Source organism: Hippopotamus amphibius, chromosome 3, assembly GCF_030028045.1.
Source record: "Hippopotamus amphibius kiboko isolate mHipAmp2 chromosome 3, mHipAmp2.hap2, whole genome shotgun sequence".
Classification (NCBI taxonomy): domain Eukaryota; kingdom Metazoa; phylum Chordata; class Mammalia; order Artiodactyla; family Hippopotamidae; genus Hippopotamus; species Hippopotamus amphibius.
Window position 1 is genome coordinate 146449110 of NC_080188.1, and position 27697 is coordinate 146476806.

Sequence of the window (27697 nt, forward strand, 5' to 3'; positions counted from 1 at the left end):
AGGAGAGGTATATGCAAAAAAACTCCTTCATAGCAACTCAGATGTAACACTTGTAAAATATTTATTATAACAGGCAGGCATCTCTTATATCTCCCTATAATTTAAAAACATACCTGGCTCTTTGGCTGTAGCTCCTCTTTCCTTTGGATTTTCAGACGTTATTAACTGTGTAAAGCATTTCCTTCCCAGGGACTTCTGTACAGCTGCTATCTAAAAAGTTTTTTAAAAAGAAAAACAAAAAAAACTTTGGGGGAAACTGTTGCATTAAATTAGAAAGCTGAAAATAATTTGAGAAAGGTTTCGTTATTTTCTGAAACAGTCCATACACAAACACGACACAACATTTTTGCTATAAACATTTTCAAAGAAAATCTCTTACCTTATGTTTGGATAAAAGAGGACTGTAGAAAAAAAGAGAGAGAAAAAAGAATTTTTAAAAAATTACAGCAGCAATATGCTTTCAAACAAATGTCACTGAAATGCCTGTAAAAAAAAAAATAGCGCTTCCTGGATTCTAATATTAGCACAGAACATTTCCACTGCTGAAACATTACCACTGGTTCACATAGTTCAAAGTGCAGCTATATCATATGTTAATCTCCTTAGACAGCCAACAACTAATGAAAACCTTCCAAGAAGCTATAAATACTGAGATTCAGGGGGGGAAATGTTAACCTTTTGCTGATAATGTATTTCGAGAGCATTTCACATATATTAAAATTTCAGCTTATGTCATTATAGTCTAAAATAGATTATGGTGGAAGATAATTTTATTTGCATTATCCATAGAAAAGGATAACAAAAAAGGTAATCCTTTAAATATTATGTTTTAGGGAATACCCAAGATCAAAGAATGCATATATTCACCAAAAAGCATACACAAAAATGTTCACAGCCATCTTATTCATACTATTCAAAAAATGTAAACAATCCAAATGTCTATTAACAATGTAATGGATAAATAAATTGCTGCATAGTCATATAATGAATCCACACAGGAGTAAAGCAGAGCAAATTACCATCACATGTAACAACATGCAACACCAACACAACCATGGGCAAAAGAAGCTAGATATAAAAATCTACTCTGTGTGATTACATTTATATAAAATTACAGAACAGGCAAATACACTGTTCTAGAACTCAGACAGTAGTTACTTTGGGGGATGGGTACTGACTCTGTACACAAATTAGGGAGCTTTCTGAGGGGCTAGACTGTTCTGTATCTTGGTCAGACTGGTAGTGACATATGTGTATCTGTACATATAAAAATTCATCAAGCTGTGTACTTTATGTATAACCCAAAAATATTTTTATATTAAAAACTTTAGGAGTATAATTTTGGAGTATTATCAAATTTAAAGCATAAAAATTTTGGACTTGTTTACTATACTATTCACTGTTCATTAGCCGGAAATTTCTCTAGTAATCTGAAGCAATGTGACTAGCTTTTAAATTATGTGTTGGCAAGTTGCCTTACATTTAAAAAGAGGGGGAAAAAAAAGTCAATGCTTTTATTAGTTTCAATAAATATTTGTTTTCAAATAATTAAAACATTTGTAACATTAAAAAATTACTAGTTCTTTGGAAAGGGCAGAAAAAGTGTCTATACTGAATATTCTGAAAGTAAGAAAACAACCTCCTTTATCTATTTTATAAGATTCCATTATTTAAAAACTCTACAAAGTCAAAAGTTAATCTATTTAGCTCACTAAAAAATTAGGTTATAATGCAGAATCCATAAAAAATACTGTTTCAAAGGTTCAAATTGACTAACACAAGAAAATTGTACACCCCAGAAATCTGCAATAGTTTAATCACTATAATGATCCCCTTACCTTTAAAATTCTGAGTCTTCAAATAATTAAAAAATATATTTAAGTGCTTTATTATTACTATAATCAGTTCTTAAGATTCAACTCTTTGATACAAATCAAACAATTTAAAATTATCTGGTAAATGGAGCATTCTTTCCATATTATTTTGGTTAAAAACCATACTGCATTTTTTCCAGTATTAGACTACTTTTAAAAATGTGTTTTTACTACAGCATAGAAACACTGACAAACATACAAACATCGAGAAACAACTATAATAAAAAATCCTAACACACAAATTTTTCCACCTGAATCACCTAATCTCTTACCCTAAAAGTTATCAAAATTAGAAGTTACATTTAGTAGGGAAAGCGGCGGGGGGTGGGAGGGAATGAATTGGGAGACTGGGATTGCCATATATACATTACTAATAAGAAAAATAATATCAAATTGTACACTTTAAATATATGCAGTTTATTGTATGTCACAAAAATTTTAAAAAGTTAAAAAAAATTTTAATTAGAAGATGCTTTGAATTTTATAAAGTAGATCTTTTGCTGAGTTTAGTGTAAGAAACAGAGAAAAGTTGAGAAAGGAACCTAATCATTTTATCGATTTTAATTTCTCCAGTTGAAGGCATTAACAAAACAAAGAAATGAATCTTGTATTTCAAATATTCAATGCTACAATGCTTCTTCAATATTCTATTCCAACTCATAAAAGAATACTGAAGTACTTACTCTTGATGTGTTGTACAAAACTTAGCAAGCCGTTCAAAATCCTCACCATGAAATACTTTTTCTGAACTTCTCAAAGATGTAACTGTATGCGGTTGTACCGTTTTCCATTTTGCTTCTAAATTTAAAATATTTGTTAGTCACTGGCTATTACAAAACATATTTAGGAGGGAAAAATGAGTTAACTGGCACCACTGATGAAGATGATCAGGCAAAATTATCTCCACAGCCCCAGAGTTAATGCAGTGAGAAACAGCTAAGTGATTACTTTTCATTCCAAGTAAACATTATCCCAGAGACTAAATTAGCCAATAGGGAATGCAAAGGGAGCAGCAGAAATGCAAATAGTTCCAAGTGTTCTTTTCTTGCCACTGATATGAAGAACAAAATACAAAGAGAAAAATTTTCTCACAAGGACAAAAACCTGTGGTAAAAACGCTACTTTCTTCGCAACATTAACTTCACTAGAAACATCTATTTCCTGACTTAGAAAACTAGGTCGAATAAGTTAACTTTCTAGATAGCAACTTGTTAGATTATTGATGATTCCACATTCCAAGTTAGCCTGTACTCACCCCACTGTTCTTGAATGGCAGAGAGATTTGCAAGCAATTGCTCGTGATACAGTCGTTCGAGCTGAATGAATTTCATTGCTTTCTCATCTGAATAGAAAATTTGAGGAAAACAGAAATCCAGGCTAAAGAATAGTGTCCTATCAACTAAGAAATCTGAAGTTTACCAAAAAAATGAGAGGACTCTAAATATTTTTAAGTTTAAACAAAACTTAAGTAAGTTTTCTTGGTTTTGAAGTAGATAAATTTTAATGTAGCATATCATGCAATAGCTATCTCGGTTCTATTCTATAAGCAAACAGTAGAAACAAAAAGAAGGTTTTAACGTTCAAGGAATGCCTGCTTGCTAATAATATCTCTAGCAGAAGTCAATTAAATATAATTTAATTGAAAAAAGGACCCATATGGAATCCTGTAATCGAAGTGTCCCCCCTCCTTTTTTCTCTCCTTAAAATTACCTTCTGTCAAGCAACTCTGTTACCCTCTAGTCAAATGTTTGTTTCTGATTTCAATTCCCTATGCTCCTTTACTTATTTCTCACTGAATGCCTAAAAAAAAAAAATCAACTAACTTGCCACAGTGATTTTCATAATTATGTGATTCTACTTTTTCGGTAGATTTTCTTATAAACTTCTGCCTTCTCCATCTGTATCACACATTTAGCATCATATGAGGTCATGATAAGTTGTCCAACTGTCTACCTTCCTTTGGGCCATGTTCTAAATGTTGACCCAGAAAGAAGAAAGAGAAAAAAATCATTGTTTAGCTTTCTGTCCTTCCCACGATCACTCAGAGGTTCAGTTCTCTCTCTCATTTGTAGTCTTAAAGATACGTCAGGGATCATAAAATAGGCCAGGGAGGAATAGAAACAATTCCATTTCCTCTGACCACGACTTAAAAGTATATACCAATGTTTCTCAAACTTTACTGAATATAAAAATTATTTGAAAATCTTGCTAAAATACAGATTCATGGGTCTGATCCCCAGAAGCTCTGCTTCTAAGGCCCGTGAATTTTCATTTCTAAGAAGCTCCCAGGGATGCTGATCTGCACTGCACTACATCATACTCATTATCTGGGTAGTTCTAGCTTCATTTCCATAAGAATTTGATTTCCTACACACTTAGTAATGAACTGCCACTGTCTGAAGTTTCTACCATAGTTTACCAGTTCACTTGATAGGGTTCAGGATGATAACTGCTTATCCCTCAATCTGTGGTGAAAGTCAATAAGGTTAGGAGGAAAAAGAAATTACACAAATGAGGAAATAGAGATAGTTAAGATACATTCTTGCTAGAGTATATATCGGGTCATCTTCGAAAAAAGAGAAACAATTTTAAAAGAGAGAAATTAAAAAACTGAGGGAATAAATCTTTTCTATATAAAAGTCTGCCTTGACAACATTTATTCTGTTTATTACTAGTTTATTGCTGGTGAAGAACTCAATCTTCCCTTTGTAAATATACAGCTACAATAAAAGTCATGAGATTTACTATGTATAATACACTTGACAGACTAACGAATATTACTGGACTTGTACTTCTGTTTAATTCAAAAGATAAAAAATCTAACGGGTTTTTTGTTGTGGTGGTTTTTTTAATTGGCTGCATTGGGTCTTTGTTGCTGTGCACGGGCTTTCCCTAGTTGCAGGCGGTAGGGGCTTCTCATTGCAGTGGCTTCTCTTGTTGCAGAGCATGGGCTCTAGGTGCATGGGCTTCAGTAGTTGTGGCATGTGGGCTCAATAGTTGTGGCTCACGGACTCTAGAGCACAGGCTCAGTAGTTGTGGTGCATGGGCTTAGTTGCTCCGCGGCATGTGGGATCTTCCTGGACCAGGGCTCAAACCCACGTCCCCTGCATTGGGCAGGAGGATTCTTAACCACTGAGCCACCAGAGAAGTCCTCAATGGGTTTTTTGTTTGTTTGTTTTTATGTTTTGCAACATGCTTTCCCCTTCTCCCCCACAATATACAAACATTCAAATTTTGGTAAAATTAGGGCTTGTTCATGGGACATCAAATTTGGGTGGTTCCAGAGAACTTTCTGGAGTGACAGATTCCTTACATCTTGCTTTCTGAGATGGTTACATGGGTGCATACAACAATTAAAACCCAGTGAAAACAACAGATTAAACATTTCCTTGTATATAAATCTCAATTTTTAAAAATGGGCAGTTCTCTAAGAATTCTATGAATTTCTTCTTGTAATTAAGAAAAGGATACAGTCCTCCTCCTGGAAATAGGACTCTGCTATCTGTTAAAAACAAATAAAAAACAGAGGAAATTAACATTTGGATGAAAAGACAAATTTGGAAGAAAGCAAAACCTTGAAACTCTCAGTGTTTGATATCAAACTAAGAAAACATCTAACTACATTCACCAGCTCAGAAAAAATCTGATTGTAGGCACAGGACACATTTCTGAAGTCACTTATCTCAAGAAAAGCAAACAGATATTCTTTGGTCCATATACAATTTCATTCTTCCTATTCTATTTCAAGTCAAAACAAACATCACTGATTCATTAGAATTTAGAAGTAAGGACTCTAAAGAATGAGGGAAATTCTACTGAGGCTTATAAAAGTATAACATGAGTGAAAGGATGACTTTATCATAAATTAAAAAGTTGAAATATGTCATATCACATAAGATCTTAAAAAGCCATTCATTTCATTTCTATTTCACAAACTACCTCATGGGACACTGATTTTTCATTCTCTTTTGATATTTCAGGAAAGGACAGATGAAGGGCTAATAGTTGAGCAATGATGTTTGGACTATATACAAAGTGCTGCACAGTTTCTATAAAGGGCACTGGATGGAAGGGTGGGGTCCAGAGACTCATGATCGGACCCAGCTGAGGCTTATCACTTAGCAGATTCATTCTAGGGCACCTTTAAATGTAAAAATTCTATGATTCTAAAAACTTTGGAATCTTTTATTTAGATCTTTATTTAGAAATAGCATTTATAAACAGGACAGTAAAACCAAAAGTATTCACTGAGAAATATTTGCATAAATTGACTACTGTCATATTTAAAATATTTCATTAAGTACTCTACACTTCCAAACAGTTTCCACTGATTTTTACTAAGTCTCTAGTGGAAAAGGTATTCCGTCTATAGATCACTTTCTCCATTCTTCAGGTAGCTGCCAGTGCAACAGGCAATAAAGTACCTGTCAGACCTATAAGCTAGAAATAAAAAGGAATGGTTTTTCCCAAATCCCACAATGGAAAAAGGATAGTTTTAAAGGAAATATTTGCCTAGCTTAAAATTTATTCTATATATCTAACATTCTTCCAGGAGCAATATAGACAAACTCAATCACCTCTTTGTAAATTGTTAGTTTAATCAATTAGCTTTCAGATTTCTGTGACAGTTCTAGCATCATAAGTGCAAACATAAAGACAAGGTCATGAAACCCAAGTCCTCAAAAATAAAAGGCATTTTCAGGTGAAAGGGCAGCTTGAAAAATAAATATACAGAGCATTTCCCCTATAAAACCCCCTGACAAGTCTAGCAGGACAAAAGAAGATGTGATTTTCTTTGATGTCCCACATGTCTAAATCTGGGAGGTAGCCTGGTAGAGCAGAAAAATGTGGGGTTTGAAGGTAAATAATCTGACTGTGTTCTGATCCAAGCTTTGCCACTACCAGCTGTGCTACCCTGGACACGTCATTTCTTATCTCAAACTCAGCTTCCTTAACTGTAAAATAGAGACACTAATACCTACAATTCTGTGAGACAGGTCTGCTGTAAGGGCTAAGTGAGGGAACGGGTGTCTAGCACAGTGCCCGGTACACAGTAGTAAGTGCTTAAAATGGTTTCGAGTCTAACTCTGGGCCAGAAGTATGAGAGGCAGAGTAGAATCAGTGAGGAAGTAAGTTGAAAACCACTTTGAGAGGGCAATGATTTTAAGGTTTTCCTGGTTTCAGGCTTCTTTTACCTACCAGGGACAAAAAAAAGGAATTAGGAAGGTGTATTTTTTCAGCCATAGTCTCACAGAGTGGTTTCAAGGATCCCAGTCGAGCCATTTCCTGCCTGAGTCTGAGACGAGTTTCAGTATAAGCACACTGAGCACAGAGATGAATAATGCTAGGATATCAGTTGGAAGGAATGGTACAGCATTTGATCTTTTTCTTCTCACTTCTAATAAAAAATTTCTAAGTTTATGACTTCAGTTATACATTTAAAGCTAAGCTGTAATAATATTAACTAAATCAGTGTATGAAGGATTACTCAAACCCAAGAAAAATAATTTTTAAATGGAATCAAGACTTTCGAGAGCTAAAAATATAAGTGTATATCTAAAGTAACAGTAGCCATAATATCAAATGGCTTTTAGCATATATTCATCCATATAATATCATGTTAAAAATAATATAATTGTCCCCTAATTAACTCTTCATCAATACTTCCTTATTTCTGTTAGTGGTACTACCATTCCTCCTAACTGGATATCCTAGCATTATTCATCTCTGATTTCTTTTTCATCCCTTTTTTACTATCTACACCAAGTCCTTCCATCAAGATTTCAAATTCACCCCTCTGCATTTCCACGGTCACCACTTTAACCTAGATGCTATTCTCACCTCATGCCTGAATTATAAATTTCTTCTTTTAGCTCTTATTTTGATCAAAATTACACATGTATATGGTTTAAGAAGTCAAATAGTTCTATAAGGTGTGTTAAGAAAGGCCCTACCCTTCTTGTCCTATTCTCCTTTCTTCAGGAGCCAGCACTAAGATTTCTCTTAGCTGTTTAAAAAAAAATTTTTTTTTTGCTGTATCTCTAAGCACTATGCTTATATTTGCTATTTCTTGATTTTTTTCACTTCTAGAAAATGAGGACTGAATCTTTAGCTCCTCCCACATCCAAATCCTACAAACATACCACACACACTTTCTCCCATATATTCACCTATCCCATGTTGTTATACTGTAGTAATAGGTAGATAAACATTTAATGTTTACCTTATTATGGGTTAAGCCATGTAGTAAACTCCTACTATTTTTCCTTTCCTGAAAACTTTTTGTTTCCCCTGGAGGTTTTTTTTTTCTTCCCACCCACCCCCCCACCTTTTGTTTTTTCTTTTTTTGTATAGTTTTCCATGCACTTATCACTTATACAACTCCAAACAGTCCACCAAGAGTCTAAATCGTCCCTCAATACATTCAGACACAGCAAATATTCAGAAACAGGAAAGTGATATAAAAGTTTCTCCCCAGACCCTTCTGATCTGCTCAAATAGAAGTGGTTACTCTCTCCTTCTTGGTACAAAGCTGTCATCTTAGAATCTCTTTCACCTAGAGATTCCCTTCACCTCTCTTCTGGTAGCATTCCCACAGTTTCCTGTATTTCAATCTTCCTGTTCCCTGGTTTAGTCCCTTGTTTTGGTGGTGTACATCATCTAGTGGCTTCCTGAGATAGGATGGAAAGGAAACACCACAGGCCCTGATGTAAGAACACTCTTGGTATTGAATATATCTGAGGAACTGCTAGGAGGCCAGTGTACCTGGAAAGGAGTGAATAAGGAGAGTTTTAGGAATTAAGGTCTAAGAGGTAACAGGGCCAGATCATGTAGAATTGTGTAGGCAATGGTAAGGATTTTGGCTTTTACTCTGAATGTGAAGAGAAGTCAGTGGATGGCTTTGAGCAGAGAAGTGACATGATCTGACCTAACGTTTTATCTGGATCACAATGACTGCTGTGTAGAGAGGAAAAAACCTAAATGTAAGTAAAGGTAAAGCAGGGAGGTTTCTACAATTAGTTTACTGCAAGAATCCAAGTGAGATTTGATAATGTCTTGTGCTCAGATGGTGGCAATGAAGGAGGTAAGAGAGGTTAGAATCTGGATATATTTTGAAATATGAGGTGAGTCAAAAATTATCCACACTCTGGCTGTAGAATTTATAGAAGTTTTAATATAACTGGAGTGCAAATAATTTTTGACTCACCCTCGTAGATCAGCAAGACTTGCTGATTGGATGTGAATGTGGGGAAAAGTGAAGGATGACTTCAAAGTATTTGCTCTCCGCAACTGAGGGATGGAGTTGCCATTTAACAAAAGCGGGAAGACCAGGAAAGCAAACAATTTTGGAGAAAAAAATCAAAGTTTGATTTTGGGCATCGTAAGTTTGAAATGCCCATGAGATGCCGCAAGAAGCTGGATGTTTAAGTCTATAGTTCAGAACTGAATCGTGAAATACTCCAATGTTTAAGAATTAGTAAACTTTGGAGGACTCAACAAATGAGCCAGAGAAGGTATGTCCACCAGTGAGGTAAGACATAAAAGCCAAAAGTGAGGGGTCCTAAAAGACAAAAAAAGGAAAACGCTGTAAAATAGAGTATGTGATTAACTTGTCAGAGCTTCTAATATTTCCAGAAAGATGAAAACTGAGGACTGACCACTAGATTCGCATGGGCATGCAACATGGAGGTCACTCCTGGCCTTCACAATGCAATTTTGGTGGAGTAGCTGGCACAAAGGTCAGAACGGAGTGACTTCAAGAGAGAACTGAGTACAGAAAGTAACCTAAGTAGAATTCTTGCCCAATATATTTCAACCTGAATCAAATCCTACAGAAATAAATGAGACAGATCCAAATTATGGGACAATTTACCAGAATTCTTAAGTCTTCAGAAGTGTCAATGTTACAAAAGTAAAAACAAACAGGCAAATAAACAAAACAAAACAAAACAAAAGGCAGGGAATTGTTTTGAATTACCAAAGACTAAAGAATCTTCACAACCAAATGCAATGTGTGCTCCTTCACTGGATCCTGGATCAGGGGAAAACTAGTTATAAAGACTATTTGTGGAATAACTTGAGGGAAACAAATATGGGCTGTATATTAAATACTATTAAACCAATGTCTTATTTCTTGGGGTTGTAGGTTATGTAAGAGAGTATCATTGTTCTTGGGAAATTTATGCACAAGTATTTAAGGGTGAAGTGATATAATGCCTGAAAATTACTTTAAAATGTTTCAGTGGAAAATACGTGTGAGGAGCGGTGTTGGGAGGGAAGAGGGAAATGAAAATCTGGCAAAACTTCAACAACTGTCAAATCCAAGTGAAAGGCACAGTGTGAGATGCTGGGAATTACTAAATAAAGGAAAAAAAAAAAGTCACTCCACCTCTCCCTGATTTGTCTCCCTTGAGAGGTGACAGGATATTTTATATTCTTGGGCTGAGGAAGGCAGCCATCAGCTGACTCCTGTTGCCCTGATGTCTCAGCTTACTGCAGGTTTTAGCACCTCCTTCCAACAAACATTGCTTGAATTAGTGACAGAAATAGTTATAATGCTTGATATTTATTTAGCTTTTATGTTAAGTGTACCAAGTACTACGTTAAGTACTTTTATGTGCATTATTTCATTGAGTCCTCTACAACTTTACAGAAGAAGAAACTGAAAGCGACTTAGCTTGTTAGTTGTATAGCCAAAGCTGATACTTTTAAACCACGACCATACTCTCTAAGGTCCTTTGCCAGGAGAGGAGAGATTGCTGAGATATTTAAGAAACAACTACAGGACTCTGCAAACGGACGTCTTCCTGGGGGACAAAGGTGGAATTTTACTTTGAGGCATAAAAAAAATTAAATAATCTTCATCTGATCAAGACTGTTATCATCTTCCTGCCTAAAAATGTGATTTTCTACTAAATCTGCTTCAGCTTGTAGGATCACCTGCCAGTAGAGGAGCATTCTTCTTATCTTTGACGTAACAATAGCCCAGTGACATAAACTGCTTAAAAAGATTTCCATTTACTCCAAATGTCCTTTTCCCCAACTTCTTACTGAAATTCTACAGAAGAGTTCAAAGAATAGTAAAATCAACAGCCATATACCTTTTATTTAAACTAGTCAATTACTGACATCTTGCCAAATTCGCTTTCTCTCTGTCTTTCCCTCTCTTACATATTTTTTCCCACTGAAATATCTTAAGTAAATTGCAGGCATTATGTCACTTCACTCCTAAATATTACTTGCACGTGCATCTCCCAAGAATAAAGATACTCTCCTACTCAATCTTCAATTCCATTATCAAGCTCAAGAAATCTGACACTGATGCAATAGTATTATTTAATATACAGACAATATTCAAATTTCTCCCAAGTTGTCCTCAAAACAGATGCACTGAATGGAATTAACAAATTCTAGCCCTAGAATTATAAAGAACTTGCTTTGTGAGGGAGTCTCAGTCTCCCCACTTGTAAAGAAGGTGATAATAATTACCTCTCTAGATTGTTTGGAGGATGAAATAACAGTGTGAATATCCTTTACAAACTCAATCCACTACAAATTCAAGGAAGGCTGATAGATTGGAAAGCTGCCTTGGTATTGGTGGTTCTCAACTACAGTTCTCAACTATGGTAAACATATACTATATGTGTTAGTAACACATCAGAGGTCAAAAAGTAGAACACATTTTCTCAAAGGCATTCTTCAAGTCCACCAAGGAGGTAATATAAATTTGTAAGAATATATGTTTTCCTACCTTGGAACAGAAGCTCATTGCAAAAGTTAAATGAAACCAGAGGAGTGAGTGAATTGAAAAGTGAAGCTTTTTCCATTCTCATATACAAATTATTTTCATTTTAAAAGAAAATAAAACATAGCTCATAAATATCTTAATCTTTTCGGAATTATCTCTTGTGTAAAAAAGCTTCCTCATCACTGTCCTAAAGATCTCCCAGTCTATGGGCTCTCCATCTTCTAGCTTACCTTCCCAATCTTCAAAAGAGTTAATTTTCTAAAATTCAAATTCTGGCACCTGCACAATTAAAAACTCTCAGCCTCTAAAAGTATAGCCTTAATGTCACAAGCTACCCAGTCTCAGTTCCTGTCACTTTTCCATCTTAACCTTCAACATCCCAGTCACGCCTTTGCAGGGACTGATCTCTATTTCTGCACCAGCTCACTCTGTTCATCTAGTGAGAGCCCACACATCCTGCAAAACTCAGCTGAAGAATCACCTTTTTTCCCCCTAATGTCCAAAGGACAAATTTAATCATGTATTTTGTGCTTTTGCTGAACCTTAAACACATATGTACCCTAATACTTTATACAGACTTCTACAATTAGTTATCTACATAACAGTTTCTCCTATTCCACAGTGCCTCTCTTAAGGACATGCTCTGTTACATAATCTGTTTCCCTAATGTCTAGCTTAGGTTTTGGCACCTTGTTGGTACTGACTAAGCACTTGCTACATTGACTCATTTCACTAAGTAAAATAAGTTAGCAATTATATGATGATCCAAGCCAATGTGTGGCCACCAGTCAGTGATATGCCAAGTTTCCTACCAGCCACTGATCCAGAGTCACCTTCTCCTGGACTCACCAATGACAGGTTGAGTAGAATCGATTACAGAGAACTGGATTTTAGATTATTACAAATATTGGTTCCACAATTTCAGTGAGGCTGAAAGTGAAGGGTTTAACATGATACCTGATGAAGGCAAAGGGGAAGTGCTCTTGAATCCAACTGCTCAACTTCACCCCGTATAAGTGAGAAGAGAGATTGTAGAACCAGCTTCGGGGCTTCTAGTTGATCATTAGCATTTACTTCTGCAGATTCTTCATCACTAACAGCATGTGTGGCTGCATGTAGTATATTTTCTTGCATTAAAGGTGTGGTATCTCCTGAAGAAAGTCCTTTGAGAAGTAAATGAAATGCCTACGTTAGGATAAGTTCCCATCACAGTAGAACACCTTAAAACAAGTATGCCTGTTAACTATAAAATTTTCAAACAAAGCTAATTACATGAAAAAAAAAAAAAAAAAACCCTGCAGAAACCACAAGTTATTTTCCTCATTAAATTAAGATTGTGTTGACATCTGATTGTTTCTATTAGCAATTAGTTAATAGGAGCAATTCTATTAGAGCTATATAAACTTTTTTATTTATAATATATTATAAATAAGAATATAACTTATATTCTTAATTAAGAATTGTAATTAAGAACATAAAAAAGAGAGATCTAAAGAAAAGTATGTAGGTTAAAATCTGACCAAAAACTTGATTCTCCCAAAGGAAAAATGAATTAACTATAATCTGAAGCCATGCCTTGCCCAAAATGAAAGAACTAAATAGGAAGGTAAATGTGTTTATTATATGAAAGGCTAAAGAAATTCAGCCTTCCTCTCTAAACTCTGGTCTGATAACTTTAGAACTACTTCTGGATCCCAGGAGAGTGGAAGGAATTCAGATGTCCAGAGTTAATGGCCACAGAAACTTTTTTCCTAATAAAAAGAAGTAACACAAACTTGAGGGGAAAAATCAGTGAATAAATTCTTGGCCCATAGCTCCTGAAATGATGCACCAATTTTAAAACTTTAAACATTACACATTATAACTTCACCCTTCACTGAAATCTCAGCATCAGTTCTAATTTTCATATTTGAAACGAGACTGTCTGCATCTGTACATACCTTCAGCTAGTCCACCTCAGAAAGGATCTTTCTCGGTACTTTAGTGTGTGCATACCGTGATTAAAGATGCCTCCTGCCAGCCCTCTGAAGTGTGCCCAGAACCCTGTCTTCTATTGCCTTCTAAATAAATCCACCGCTCTAGCCAAAGTGGCCAGTTCTTTATCTCCCTAGTAAAATACTCTGTGCCTTTCCGAGCAATTGTAAATTCTAACAGTTAAAAAATTTTCCTCCTGGGACATCCCTGGCAGTCCAGTGGTTGAGACTCTACACTTCCAATGCAAGGGACTTGGGTTCAATCCCTGGTCCGGGAACTAAGATCCCACATGCCACATGGCATGGCCAAGAAAATATACTTTTAAAAAACATTTTTTTTCCTCCCATCTATGTCAAGTTCTACTCTAAAAAAATTAATATATTTCTCTATAACATGAGCCTGAAATAAACTTACTTTCCTCTAAATCCTGTATGTGGTCTATGGTCTTGCATCAGACCATAGTTAGACCAGGTTGCATTATAGTGACTGGTGAAGGGTCTCATCTTTATTAGATCATAACTCCTGCAGCACAGGGAGTAATTCACTTACTATAGTATTGCAATTATAATCAGTGGCATATTCAGCACTAAAATTCCAAGTGCTGTGCTTTCTACAAATCATCATCTACCGTGATTCTTTATACTTTAGAAAATCCTCTTCTATAAATTTTATGTCATTTGGGCTCTGGAAGTACAAGGCCTAGAGATGGCCTGCCATTTTATTTTGCGGGAGCAGTATTTGTGAAAACATGGATAATTCTTCTGCTTTCTAATTTTCTAACCACAACGGTAGTAGTGTCAATGTAGGAGCAGAAGCTTTCTATAGAGAACTACAAAGAAACTAAGAGAAATACTCTTTTCTTTCCTTTTTTCCCAGCCACACTACTACACCCAAGACATTTAATTTCACATAAACTGTGATAAGGCTAACCTCCCAAATTCTAAACTTCTCTTTAAGGGTCTTGTTAAATAATGGAAATGAAAACACGCATTGTGATTACCTCAGTTATTTAGATGCATAATGGTCATGGTTCCTGCTAGATGCATTTTCTAAGTTATTTTATTTACTTATTAAATTTTTTTTCTTTCAGTTTTATTGAGATGTAATTGATATACAGCACTGTATAATTTTAAGGTGCAGAGCATAACAATTTGACTTATATAAAACATGAAATGAATCCCACATGTTTATTTCATAAACAGATAAAGTACATTAAACAGAAAAAGTACATATTTTGCCCTTGTGATAAGAACTCTTAGGATTTACTTTTTTAACAACTTTAATATATAACATATAGATGCTAATTATATTTATCATGTTATACATTACATCCCTAGAAACTGATTATCCTATAATTGGAAGTTTGTACCTTTTGATCACCTTCATCCAATTCCCCCTCCCACCACCCCACACCTCTGGTAACTGCAAATCTGATCTTTCTGCGTTTGTTTTTTGTTTGTTTATGAAGTATAATTGGCCTGCAATGCTGTTAGTTCCTGGTATACAACCTAGTGATTTGGTATTTCTATATATTTCAAAACAATCACCATGATACATCTAATTGTCATCTGTCATCATTACAAAGATATCAGATAGTTATTAACTATATTCCCCATACTGTACATTTCATACCTGCGACTCATTTATTTTGTAACTAAAAATTTGTACCTCTTAATCTCCCTCACCAATTTCTCTTCTTCCCCCATCCCATTCCCCTCTGTCAAACAGCTGTTTGTTGCTTCTCTTTAGTTATGTTTGCTCACTTATTTTTTTAGATTCCACATGTAAGTGAAATCATACAGTATTTGTCTTTCTCTGACTTATTTCACTAGGCATAATACTCTCCAGGTGCATCCATGTTGTCACAAATGGCAAGATTCCAATCTTTTTTATGGCTCAGTAATATTCCATTATATATGTGTGTGTGTGTGTGTGTGTGTGTGTGTGCATGTAAAGACATATCTTCTTTATCCATTCATCTATCAATGGGCACTTAGCTTGTTTCCATATCTTGGGTATTATGAATAATGCTGCAATAGACACAGGGGTGCATATATTATTTAGAATTACTGTTTTCCTTTTCTTCAGATAAATACAAAGGAGTGGAATTGCTGGATGTTATGGTAGTTCTACATTTTTTTGAGGAATCGCCATACTGTTTTCACATAGTGACTGCTCCTATTTACATTCCCACCAACAGAGCAGAAGGGTTCCTTTTTTTCCACATCCTCCCCAACACTTGCTATTTGTTGTCTTCTTGATACAAGCCATTCAAACAGGTATGAGGTAATATCTCATGGTTTTCATTTGCATTTCCCTTCTGATTAGCGATGCTGAGGATCTTTTCACGTGACTGTTGACCACCTGTATGTCTTCTTTGGAAAAATGTCTATTCATTTCTTCTGCCTATTTTTTTAAGTGGGTTGTTTGGATTTTTGATATCAAGTTTTATGAGTTCTGTGTATATTTTGGATATTAACCCCTTCCCAAATATATGATTTGCAAATATTTTCTCTCATTCAGTAGGCAGCATTTTGTTTTGTTGATAGTTTCCTTTGCTGTGCAGAAGCTTTTTACTTATTTTTGCTTCTGTTTCCCTTGCCTGAGGAAACATATCCAAAGAAATATTGCTAAGATCAATGACAAAGAGTGTATGCCTATGTTTTCTTCTAGAAGTTTTATGGTTTCAGCTCTTACATTTAAGTCTTTAATCCATTTTGAGTTTATTTTTGTACAGTGAGAGAAAGTAGCCCAGTTTTCCCAACACTATTTACTTGAGGTTAAATTTTCCCCATTGTATATTCTTGTCTCCTTTGTCTTTAGCTGACCATATAAGTGCGGGCTCACTTCTGGGCTCTCTATTCTGTTCCACTGCTATGTATGTCTATTTTTGTGTCAGTACCTCATTGTTTTGATTACTGTGGCTTTGTAGAATAGCTTGAAATATGTGAGCATGATACCTTCAGCTTGCTTTTTCTTTTTTCTTGAGATTGTTTTGACTATTCAGAGTCTCCTGTGCTTCCATACAAATTTTATGAAAAATGCCATTGGTATTTTGATAGGGGCTGCACTGAATCTGTAGATTGCTCTGGGTACTATGGTCATTTTAACAATATTCTTCCAATCCATGAGCATGGTATAACTTTCAATCTGTTTGTGTCTGTCCTCTTCAATTTTTTTCATCAGTGTCTTATACCTTTCTCAGTATAAAAGACTTCATTAGGAGGTCTTTTACCTCCATAGTTAGATATATTCCCAGGTATTTTATTCTTTTTGATGCAATTGTAAATGGGACTGTTCTCTTAATTTCTCTTTCTGATAGTTTGCTGTTAGTATATAGAAACACAACAGATTTTGTGTACTAATTTTGTATCCTGCAACTTTGCCAAATTCATCGATGAGTTCTAACAGTTTTTTAGTGGCATCATTAGGATTTTATATGTACAGTACCATGTCATCTGCAAACAGTGACAGTTTTATTTCTTCCTTTCCAATTTGGGTTCCTTTTAAATTTCTTTTTCTTGTCTGATGGAAGACTTCCAATACTGTGTTGGATAAAAGTGGCAAAGGTGGGCATCCTTGTCTTTTTCTTGATCTCAGAGGGAATGCTTTCAGCTTTTCATAGTTGAGTATGACATTAGCTGTGGGCTTGTCATATATGGCCTTTATCATGCTGAGGTATATACCGTCTATACCCAATCTGTGAAGAGTTTTTATCATGAATGGGTGTTGAATTTTGTCAAAAGCTGTTTCTGCATCTATTGAGATTATCATATGATTTTTATTCTTCATATTGTTAATGTGACACATCACATGACTGACGTAAATCACTTTTATCTCTGGTATAAAAGTTAAAAAGACAAAAGTATTATGACTGACTATAGCTAGAATAAAATGTTAGTGGATAAACCATATATTTAAGATGTAAACTGTGACATCAATAATATAAAATGCGGGGGAAGGAGAAGTTAATTGCTTTTTTTTTTTTTGCCATGCCATGTGGCTTGTGGGATCTTAGTTCCCTGACCAGGGATTAAGCTCAAGCTCTTGGCAGTGAGAATGCACAGTCCTAACCACTGGACTGCCAGGGCATTCCCTAAACTACTTTTTTTAAAAAAAATTATTTTATTTATTTATTTATTTATTTTGGCTGCATTGGGTCTTCGTTGCTGCATGTGGGCTTTCTCTAGTTATTGTGGGCGGGGGCTACTCCTCATTGCAGTGTGGGGGCTTCTCAGCATGGTGGCTTCTCTTATGGCAGAGCACAGGCTCTAGCTGTGCCGGCTTCAGTAGTTGTGGCACTCAGGCTCAGTAGTTGTGGCTCACAGGCTCTAGAGCACAGGCTCAATAGTTGTGGCACAAGGGCTTAGCTGCTCCGGGGCATGTGGGACCTTCCTGGACCAGGGCTCAAACCTGTGTCTACTGCATTGGCAGGCGGATTCTTAACTACTCCCCCTAAACTGTACTTTTTGATTATGGTAAAAGTTACGCTGTTCTCAGCTAAAAGTACAATATTATATATATATTTCATGTAAGCCTCATGGTAACCAAAAACAAAACAAAACAAAAAAACCTGCAGTAGACACACAAAAGATAAAGATATCAAAGCATACCACTATAAAAATTATCAAATAATTAAGACAGAAAGAAAGGAAGAAAGGAACCACAAAATACTCACAAAACATTTTATAAAATGGCAAAAGTACCTATATGCCACATCTTCTTTATCCATTCATTTGTTCATGGGCATTTAGGTTGCTTCCATGTCCTGGCTATTGTAAAAAGCACTGCAATAAACATTACAGTACGTGTTTCTTTTTGGATTACGGTTTTCTCTGGGTATATGCCCAGTAGTGGGATTACTGGGTCATATGGTAGCTCCATTTTCAGTTTTTTAAGGAACCTCCAAATAGTGGCTGTACCAACTTACATTCCCACTAACAGTGCAGGAGGGTTCCCTTATCTCCACACCCTCTCCAACATTTATTGTTTCTAGATGTTTTGATGATGGCCATTCTGACCGAGGTGATACCTCATTGTGGCTTTGACTTGCATTTCTCTGATGATGAGTGATGTTGAGCATCTTTTCATGTGTTTGTTGGCCATCTGTATGTCTTCTTTGGAGAAATGTCTATTTAGGTCTTCCACCCATTTGTGGATTGGGTTATTTGCTTTTTTGGTATTAAGCTGCATGAGCTGCTTCTATATTTTGGAGATAAATCCTTTGTCCATTGCTTCGTTGGCAATTATTTTCTCCCATTCTGAGGGTTGCCTTCTAGTCTTGTTTATGGTTTCTTTCGCTGTGCAAAAGCTTTTAAGTTTCATTAGGTCCCATTTGTTTATTCTTGATTTTATTTCCATTATTCTAGGAGGTGGGTCAAAAAGGATGGATAAAGAAGATGTGGCATTTATATACAATGGAATATTACTCAGCTATAATAAGGAATGAAATGGAGCTATATGTAATGAGGTGGATAGACCTAGAGTCTGTCATACAGAGTGAATTAAGTCAGAAAGAGAAAAACAAATATTGTATGCTAACGCATATAAACAGAATCTAAAAAAAAAAAAAAAATGGTACTGATGAACCCAGTGACAAGACAAGAATAAGGATGCAGACACAGAGAATGGACTGGAGGACATGAGGTTGGGGGGGCACGGGGCGAAGGGGAAGCTGGGATGAAGTGAGAGAGTAGCATAGACATATATATATATATACTACCAACTGTAAAATAGATAGCCAGTGGGAAGTTGCTGTATAACAAAGGGAGATCAACTCGATGATGGATGATGCCTTAGAGGGCCAGGGGCGGGGAGGGTGGGAATATGGGGGTATGTATATAAATACAGCTGACTGACTTTGCTATACCTCAAAAACTGGTACAAGAGTGTAAAGCAATTATATTCCAATAAAGAGCTTAAAAGAATAAGTAAAATAAAATAAAATGGCAATAGTAAATCCTCACCTATTGATAATTATTTTAAGTGTAAATGGATTAAATTCTCTAATCAAAAAATATAGGGTACCTGAATGATTTAAAAAACAAGATCCAACAACTGTTGCAAGAGACTCACTTTAGTTTTAAGGCACACATAGACTGAAAGGAAAGGGATGGAAAAAAGTATTGTATGTAAATGATAAAGAAAGAGAGGAGGAGTGGCTATACTTATACCAGACAGAATACAACTTAAGTCAAAAACTGTCAAAAGAGACAAAGGTCACATATAATGATACAGGGGTCAGTTTATTAAGATGACATAATAATTGTAAATAGATAAGTAACCAAATACAGCAGCACCTAAATATATAAAGCAAATACTAAATAACCTAAAGAGAGAAATAGACAACAATACAATAATAGTAGAAGACTTCAATATCCCACTTTCAGTTCTGAACAGATCACACAGACTGATAATGAAAAGGAAAGAGTGGACTTGAACAACATTATAGATCAAAAGGCCCTAATAGAACTATATAAAACAACCTATCTAACAGCAATAGAGTACAGGATCTTATCAAGTTATTCTCCAGGACAGATCATATGTTAGGCCACAAAACAAGTCCTAACAAATTTTAAAAGTCTGAAATCATATCCAGTGTCCTTTCTGACCACAGTGTTATAAAACTAGAAATCAGTAACAGGAGGAAATTGGGAAAATTCATAAGTAAGTGAAAATTAAACAACACACTACAGAACAACCAATGGATCAAAAAAGAAATCAAAAGGGAAGTAAAAAGTATCTTGAGAAAAATGAAAATGAAAGCACAATTTATCAAAACTTATGTGATGCAGAAAAAGTAGCTATAAGAGGAAAGTTTATAGTGATCAATGCCCACAATACAAAAAAAATAAGATTGCAAATAAACAACCTAACCTTATACCTCAAGGAACTAGAAAAAGAACCAACTAAGCCCAAAGTTAGCAAAAGGAGGGAAATAATAAAGATTAGAGTAGAAATAAATGAAATAGTGACTAGAAAAACAATAGAAAAGACCAAAGAAACAATGAGTTGGTTTTCTGAAAAGATAAAATTGGCAAATCTTTAGCTACACTAAGAAAAAAAGAGAGAAGTCTTGAATAAATAAAATTATAAATGAAAAAGGAGACATTGCAACTAATACCACAGAAATAAAAAGGAGCATAAGAGACTATTATGAAAAATTTATATGTCAACAAATTGGACAATCAAGAAGAAACAGATATGTTCCTAGAAATATACACCCTACCAAGACTGAATCACGAATAGAAAATATGAACAGACCAATAATGAGCAAGGAGATTGAATCAGTAATCAAAAACCTCCCAACAAAGAAAAAGTCCAAGCCCAGATAGTTTTATTGCTGAATGCTACCAAACATTTAATGAAAAACTAATGCTAATCCTTCTCAAATTCTTCCAAAAATCAAAGAGGAGGGAACAGTCCCAATCTTATTTTTACAAAGCTAGCATTACCCCAATACTAAAGCCAAATAAAGATATTACAAGAAAAGTAAACTACAGACCAATATCTCTGATGAATACAGATGCAAAAATTCTCAACAAAATACTAGGAAATCGAATTCAACAGTACATTTAAAGGATCAGACACCATGATCAAGCTGGATTTACTCCTGGGATGCAAGGATGGCTCAACATATACAAATCAATCAACCAATGTGATACAGCACATTAATTGAATGAAGGATAAATATCATGATCATCTCAAAAGATGTGGGAAGTTATTTAACAAAATTCAATATCCTTTTATGATAAAACTCTCAACATAGTAGGTGAAGAAGGAATGTACCTCAACATGATATATGACATATATGACAAACCCAGAGATAACATTATACTTGATAGTGAAAGGTTAAAATATTTTCCTCTAAGGTTAGGGACAAGGCAAGGGTGCCCACTCTCACCACTGCTATTCAACACAGTACTAGAAGTCCTAGCCAGAGAAAGAAAGAAAGAGAGAAAGAGAGAGAAAGAAAGAAAGAAAGAAAGAAAGAGAGAAAGAAAGAAAAGGAAAGAAAGAAAGAAAGAAAGAAAGAAAGAAAGAAAGGGAGAGAGAGAGAAATATAAGGCATCAAACTCAGAAGTGAAGAAGTAAAACTGTCTCTGTTTGCATATGATATGACCTTATAAATAGAAAATCCTCAAGACACCATTAAAAAACTGTTAGAACTAATAAATGATTCTGGCAAAGTTGCAGAATACACAATCAACATACAAAAATCAGTTACAATGTTACACACTAACAATGAACCATCTGAAAAAGAAATAAAGAAAATCCTATTTACAAAAGCAGTAAAACAATAAAGTACTTAGGAATAAATTTAACCAAGTAGACGAAAGCTCTGTACACTGAAAACAATAAGTATTAATGGAAGAAACTGAAGAAGACACAAATAAATGGAAAGATATATTATGTTCATGGGTTGGAAGAATTTAAAAATATCTATACTACTCATAGCCACAGATTCAATGGAATCTCTATCAAAATTTCAAAGGCATTTTTCAAAGAAATAGAAGAATGTCCTAAAATTTATATGGAAACACAAAAGACCACATATAGACAGACCAATCTTGAGCAAAAAGAACAACGTTAGAGACATCACACTTCCTGATTTCAAAAAACACTACAAAGTTATAGTATTCAAAATAACATGGTAGGCAATATCAACAGACATACAGACCAACGGAACTCAGGAATAAATCCACACATTTATGATCTTCATCAAAGATGCAAGGAACAAACAATTGGAGAAAGGATAGTTTCTTCAATAAATGGTGTTGAGAAAACTGTTTTTCCACAGGTGGAAGAATGAAATTGGAGCCTTATCTCACTACATATACAAAAATCAACTTAATATGAATTGAAGATTTAAATGTAAGACCTGAAACCATACAATGATTAGAAGAAAACATGGGGGGAAAGCTTCTTGACACTGGGTCTAGGCAATAATGTTTTGGATATGACACCAAAAGCACACGCAACAAAATAGACAGATGGGATTTCATCAAACTAAAAAGCTTCTGCACAGTAAACAACCAACAAAGTGAAGAGATCACCTATGAAATGGGAGAAAATATTTGCAAACCATCCATCTGAAAAGGGGTTAATATTCAAAATATATAAGGAATTCAGACAAATCAATAGCAAGAAAATAATCTGATTGTACCCTGTTGGTGGAAATACAAAGTTGTACAACTGTTGTGGAAAACGGTACAAACATTCCTCAAAAACATAAGACTAGAACTACCATATGATTTAGCTATCCCACTCTGGGTATATACCCAAAGGAAATGAAATCAAGACTCAAAGATATATCTGCACCCCCAGATTCATTACAGCATTACTGATAATAGCTCAGATATGGAAATAACACAAGTGTCTGTCAATGGATGAACAGCAGAAGAAAAGGTGGTGCACAAGGTAATGGTGCCTGTCTAATACAAGTATCTTTTAGCTGCACCCCCTCCCCAACACACACTATATTTTTTTAACCACTGTGACTGTTTTGCATAAACTATAGATTGCATAAACAGTGGCGTATCAGAGTTTCATGCAAGAAAGTAACTGAATGGCCTTCCAAGAATTCTGCAACATTCCACACTAAAGAGCAGGTCTCTGTTTCCAGTGCTGTCAAGCTTTTAGGACAATAATTTTATCACGGTTTAAAGAAACATATAAACTGTTATTATACATGTTATTAAATGACAAGGATATATTTTACCTTAGGCACACAAAAAAGTCAATAGAAAAACAATATTTAGCCATATTCTAAATAATCGATTTTTAGACTACTTAAAATACGTCCTTATTATAATTTCACATTACTAGGATAAAGAACTCATACTGAGAAAACTATCTATTCCCAAAGAGTTGGAAGCGGAATGACAAGGAAATCAGGGCAGTCCTAAGGGCCCATCCTACTTCCACTACTTATTAGCTGAACCTGTGGCACACCAGTCAATCTCTTCACTCCCCAGTTTCCTGATCTGTAACCTGGGCACTTTACCATCTTACAAAATTACTACGAAAATTAAATGAGATAGTGAATGTAAAAGGCAGGTGTGCTCCCAAGCTTGTCCTAAAAAGAGTACTGTCACTTCAATAGGTCATAGGAATCATAAAGCACTTCTGAGACAGTACATTTTCTTTTTCAACTTGAAGAAAACATGCAGAGCAAAGTGTAAATAAAGCTAATGAAGCTCATATTTCTAATGTCATGGTGAGTAATACGAACTATAAAAACTACACTGAAGTATTAAATTGCTTCTTTATTATTCACCAATATTATGTTTGAACATGATTGAACTTAATAGACAATAAAGAAAAATACTAACATAACCATGAGTACTCAGAAAGACTAGTATATTGTGAATTGATAGCTTTATAATGCACTAATATATTTTAAAGTAATAATAACAAAGCATTTATGACATAGCATGGAAGTTTCAGTATTCTTACATGTAGATTTCAAGATAATTTTTACGTCATTACTTCTCATGTCACACGGGTCTTACAAAAGTTTTATTGAAAAAATTAAGAATATATCATCAATGAATACAAAAATATCTTCTAATATATAAAAAGCTTTCTGGTAAAGATATATTTATAGTTAATGAGAAAAGCCAAATCAAAACATGTATCAGCACATATAATTTCACCTTCACTACAAATTGTCATTCAATATAAAAGCTTTCTTTTACTAGATATGAATCTATACATTCAGACAAGAGCAAAAAAATTCTACTTATCTTCTTTTGTGAAAGTCAAATGGGCTACAGTTAAAACTTCCCATTAAGCAATTTGGTGATTCTACTTATAAGTATATGTAGGTGGTGACAGTTAAATCATAAGCCTTCATTTAATTTAATATCTCTCAACTTCATCAAGCTCTAAAATAGACATCATAGTTTACATGTACCTATTGAGGTTCTACATTAAAAAAAAAACTTACTTGTAACTGCCTTGGGCCAGAGATTAGAGGAATTACCTTAACTGAGAGATTTTATTCAATTTATCATACTACCTGAATTCTGTGTCAGTTTTGACACAGAGTTGTTTTTATTCAACTTAGAAATCTGTCTCTGACAGTGATTAAGAGACACACCTGTGGGAGAATACTAGTATCCTTTACCTTAAAACATTAGGAATGTACCCTGACATAATTACTCATAGTATTCATCTTTAATAATCTAGCATTGATTTGCTATTTGTTAATATATTCAAGGGATATTAACTGTTTCTCTGAAGACAGGGAGAAGGATGTGACTAGATAATCTAAAGGAAAAAATCTCATAGCTGGCACTTTAGGTAGTAATTCATCAAGATAATGAAAAATTATCATAGGCAAAATGGAGGTTGAAAAGATGCTACAAAGAAGACATCAAGGCCTAGGTAAAGATAGCAGCAAAGACTATACTTAGGATAAAATAGTGAAAGAAATGATAAAAACTAAGCTGATGGGGATGCTTGGGGACGGGAGAAGGGTTATTTAAAGGCTTAATGCTTTTCACCTCTAGAGCACTATTCACAATAGCCAAGGCACAGAAACAAGCTAAATGTCCATCGACAGATGAATGGATGAAAAAGATGCCGTATATATATACTACTCAGCCATGAAAAAAGAATGAAATAATACCATTTGCAGCAACATGGATGCAACTAGAGATTACCATACTAAGTACGTCAGAAAGAGAGACAAATACCATACGCTATCACTTATGTGGAATCTAAAATATGACACAAATGAACCTATCTATGAAACAGAAACAGACTCACAGACATAGAGAAGAGACTTGTGACTGCTAAGGGGGAGGGGCTGGGAGAGGGATGGAGTGGGAGGTTAGGGTTGATAGATGTAAGCTATTCTACATAGAATGGATAAACATCAAGGTCCTACTGTATAGCACAGGAAACTATATTCAATTTCCTGTGATAAACCATAACGGAAAAGATTTAAAAAAGAATATATATACACACATATATATATAACTGAATCACTTTGCTGTACAGCAGAAATTAACACAATATTGTAAAACAACTATACTTCAATTAAAAAAAGGGGTTAGTGCATTTCATACACTGTGTAGTACTAGTCAACAGTATAAGGATGCTAACTTATATGCAGTTTTGTGTGGCTTTAGAATACAATCTGCCTTTTGTTCATGCTGTTCCCTCTGCCTGGTCTGTCAGCTTTGAAAGGGCAGGGGGCACTTCCCTGGAGGTCCAGTGGTTAAGACCCTGGACTTTCATTGCAGTGGGCAGGGGTTCAATCCCTGGTCAGGGAACTAAGATTCCACGTGTCACTTGGCATGGCCAAAAAAATTAATAAGTAAAGGGCAGGTATTTGATTAACCAATGTGACATGAATACTGAGCACAGTGCCTGACACAGAGCAGGTACTTAAAATACTTCTTGAGAAAAAAGTTGGTTAAATGTATGTACCATGGAGTATACTACAAGCCCTTATTCACTATGCCATTGTATTCTCACAACATTATAAAGTGGGTATTAGAAATTATAGATGAAGCATTTGAAATTCATCAGAAATTAAATGAGAACTTTGGTTCTGAAGTCAGGTGCCTGGGTTTGCATCCTAAATCAACCGCTTTCTAGTTCTGTAACTCTAGGCAAGTCAATCTCTATAATCCTTAACTTTTCTATCTGTTAAATGGGGATACTGCCCTATATGGACTCTCCTAAGAAATTACATTTAGATAAGAAATAAAGTAAGAGACACTGCTATTTATCCATAATTCCATGACCTCTCTTCTTTCAACTAAGAACACTGAGCTTTTCGAAGAAGGGTATTAGGAAACAAAACTACATTTACTGCTTTCATAAAAACACTTTCCTTGACCCAGTTGTTGAAGGTCCCTTTCACTACACTGGGGCTAGATCAAATAAAGAATCTGAGGAAAAGTTATACCAGGATTCAGACACAATTACTGAAACAAACCAAACTCTACCACTTCCTTCAGAGTGAACCATCATTCCTTTCTCTGATCATGTTTCATCTAGCTCAGGCTGGCAGGCAGGAATTGTTCTGAAGAAGCATGGCTGGCAACACACTCAGAGAAAAGGCATGTGTGAACTGGTCCTGTGGCAAAGCAAGGTGAGTCGAACATGAAACAGAACTTTCCTTTAAACACACAATAAGTTCAGAAAAATTTTAATTTAATGTAATTTAAAAAAATTCAGAAACTCTGTACCCATCAAACACTAACTCCCCATTCCCCTCCTGCTTCATATCTGGAATCCTTTGCCATATCAGTAAACAAAGGATGTTGTCCCATCAAGCCATTAGCCACTGCAGCTGTCCGGATGGTGAGCCCTGAGGGAACTCAGGATGGAGACAAACAACCTGCCTGCCACCAACATTAGCCACTGCAGCCGAATCCCAACAGTGCACCCTGAGGGGATTCAGGATGGAAAAAAGCAGGATACTGGCCCTAGATAATTATGATGCACATCAAAGGAATGATTTCAATGAGCCCAGACTCACATCTTCCTATACATAGAAAAGCACTAAATTCATTAAGTTGAGATGTCTGGTTTTCTTTAATTAACAATAACCTTTCAAATTCTGTTCAGACTACTTGGTTTTTGTTGCCAAAACTGCTATATCTGCTGGTTCTTACCTTACATCTCGGGAATAGTCTCTCGCTATCTGAGAAGCTGCCTCCTGGGTTAAAGTCCTCAGAAAGTCTGCCAAATTAAACATTCTCAACTTCTAGGTTGTGCCTTTTTTGTTTTTCAGTCGACACCTCCGCTCTACTTTCTGTCTCCATAAATTTGCCTAGTCTAAGTAACTCATACAACATTTCTCCCTTTGTATCTGGTTTGTTTCACTCAGCATACTGTCTTCAAGGTTCATCCATGTTGTAGCATATATCAGATTATTACTCCTTTTAAGGCTGAATAACGTTTCCATATATATATGTATTTTTTTCATATATTTTGTTTGTTTCATACATTTTGTCAACAGACATTTGGGTTGTTAACACCTTTTGGTTACTGTGAATGATGATGCTGATAAATGGAATATTTATAAATGGAATATTTCCTGCCATATCAATAAAAAAAAGGATGTCACAGTCATCAA

The 27697-nt window shown here is 35.2% G+C and overlaps 1 protein-coding gene across 3 annotated transcripts in view; it reads right to left on the reverse strand.

The window, feature by feature from the left end:
- CNST (consortin, connexin sorting protein) overlaps positions 1-27697 on the reverse strand; it is a 110082-nt gene that overhangs the window by 26198 nt on the left and 56187 nt on the right. For all 3 annotated transcript variants that reach the window (XM_057726115.1, XM_057726116.1, XM_057726117.1), the window contains 6 exons: positions 12580-12785; positions 5346-5376; positions 3130-3216; positions 2558-2672; positions 380-401; positions 114-210 (listed from right to left, as the gene is read on the reverse strand). In XM_057726115.1, the coding sequence (XP_057582098.1) occupies positions 114-210; positions 380-401; positions 2558-2672; positions 3130-3216; positions 5346-5376; positions 12580-12785 (558 nt within the window). The remainder of the gene's footprint in view (positions 1-113; positions 211-379; positions 402-2557; positions 2673-3129; positions 3217-5345; positions 5377-12579; positions 12786-27697) is intronic.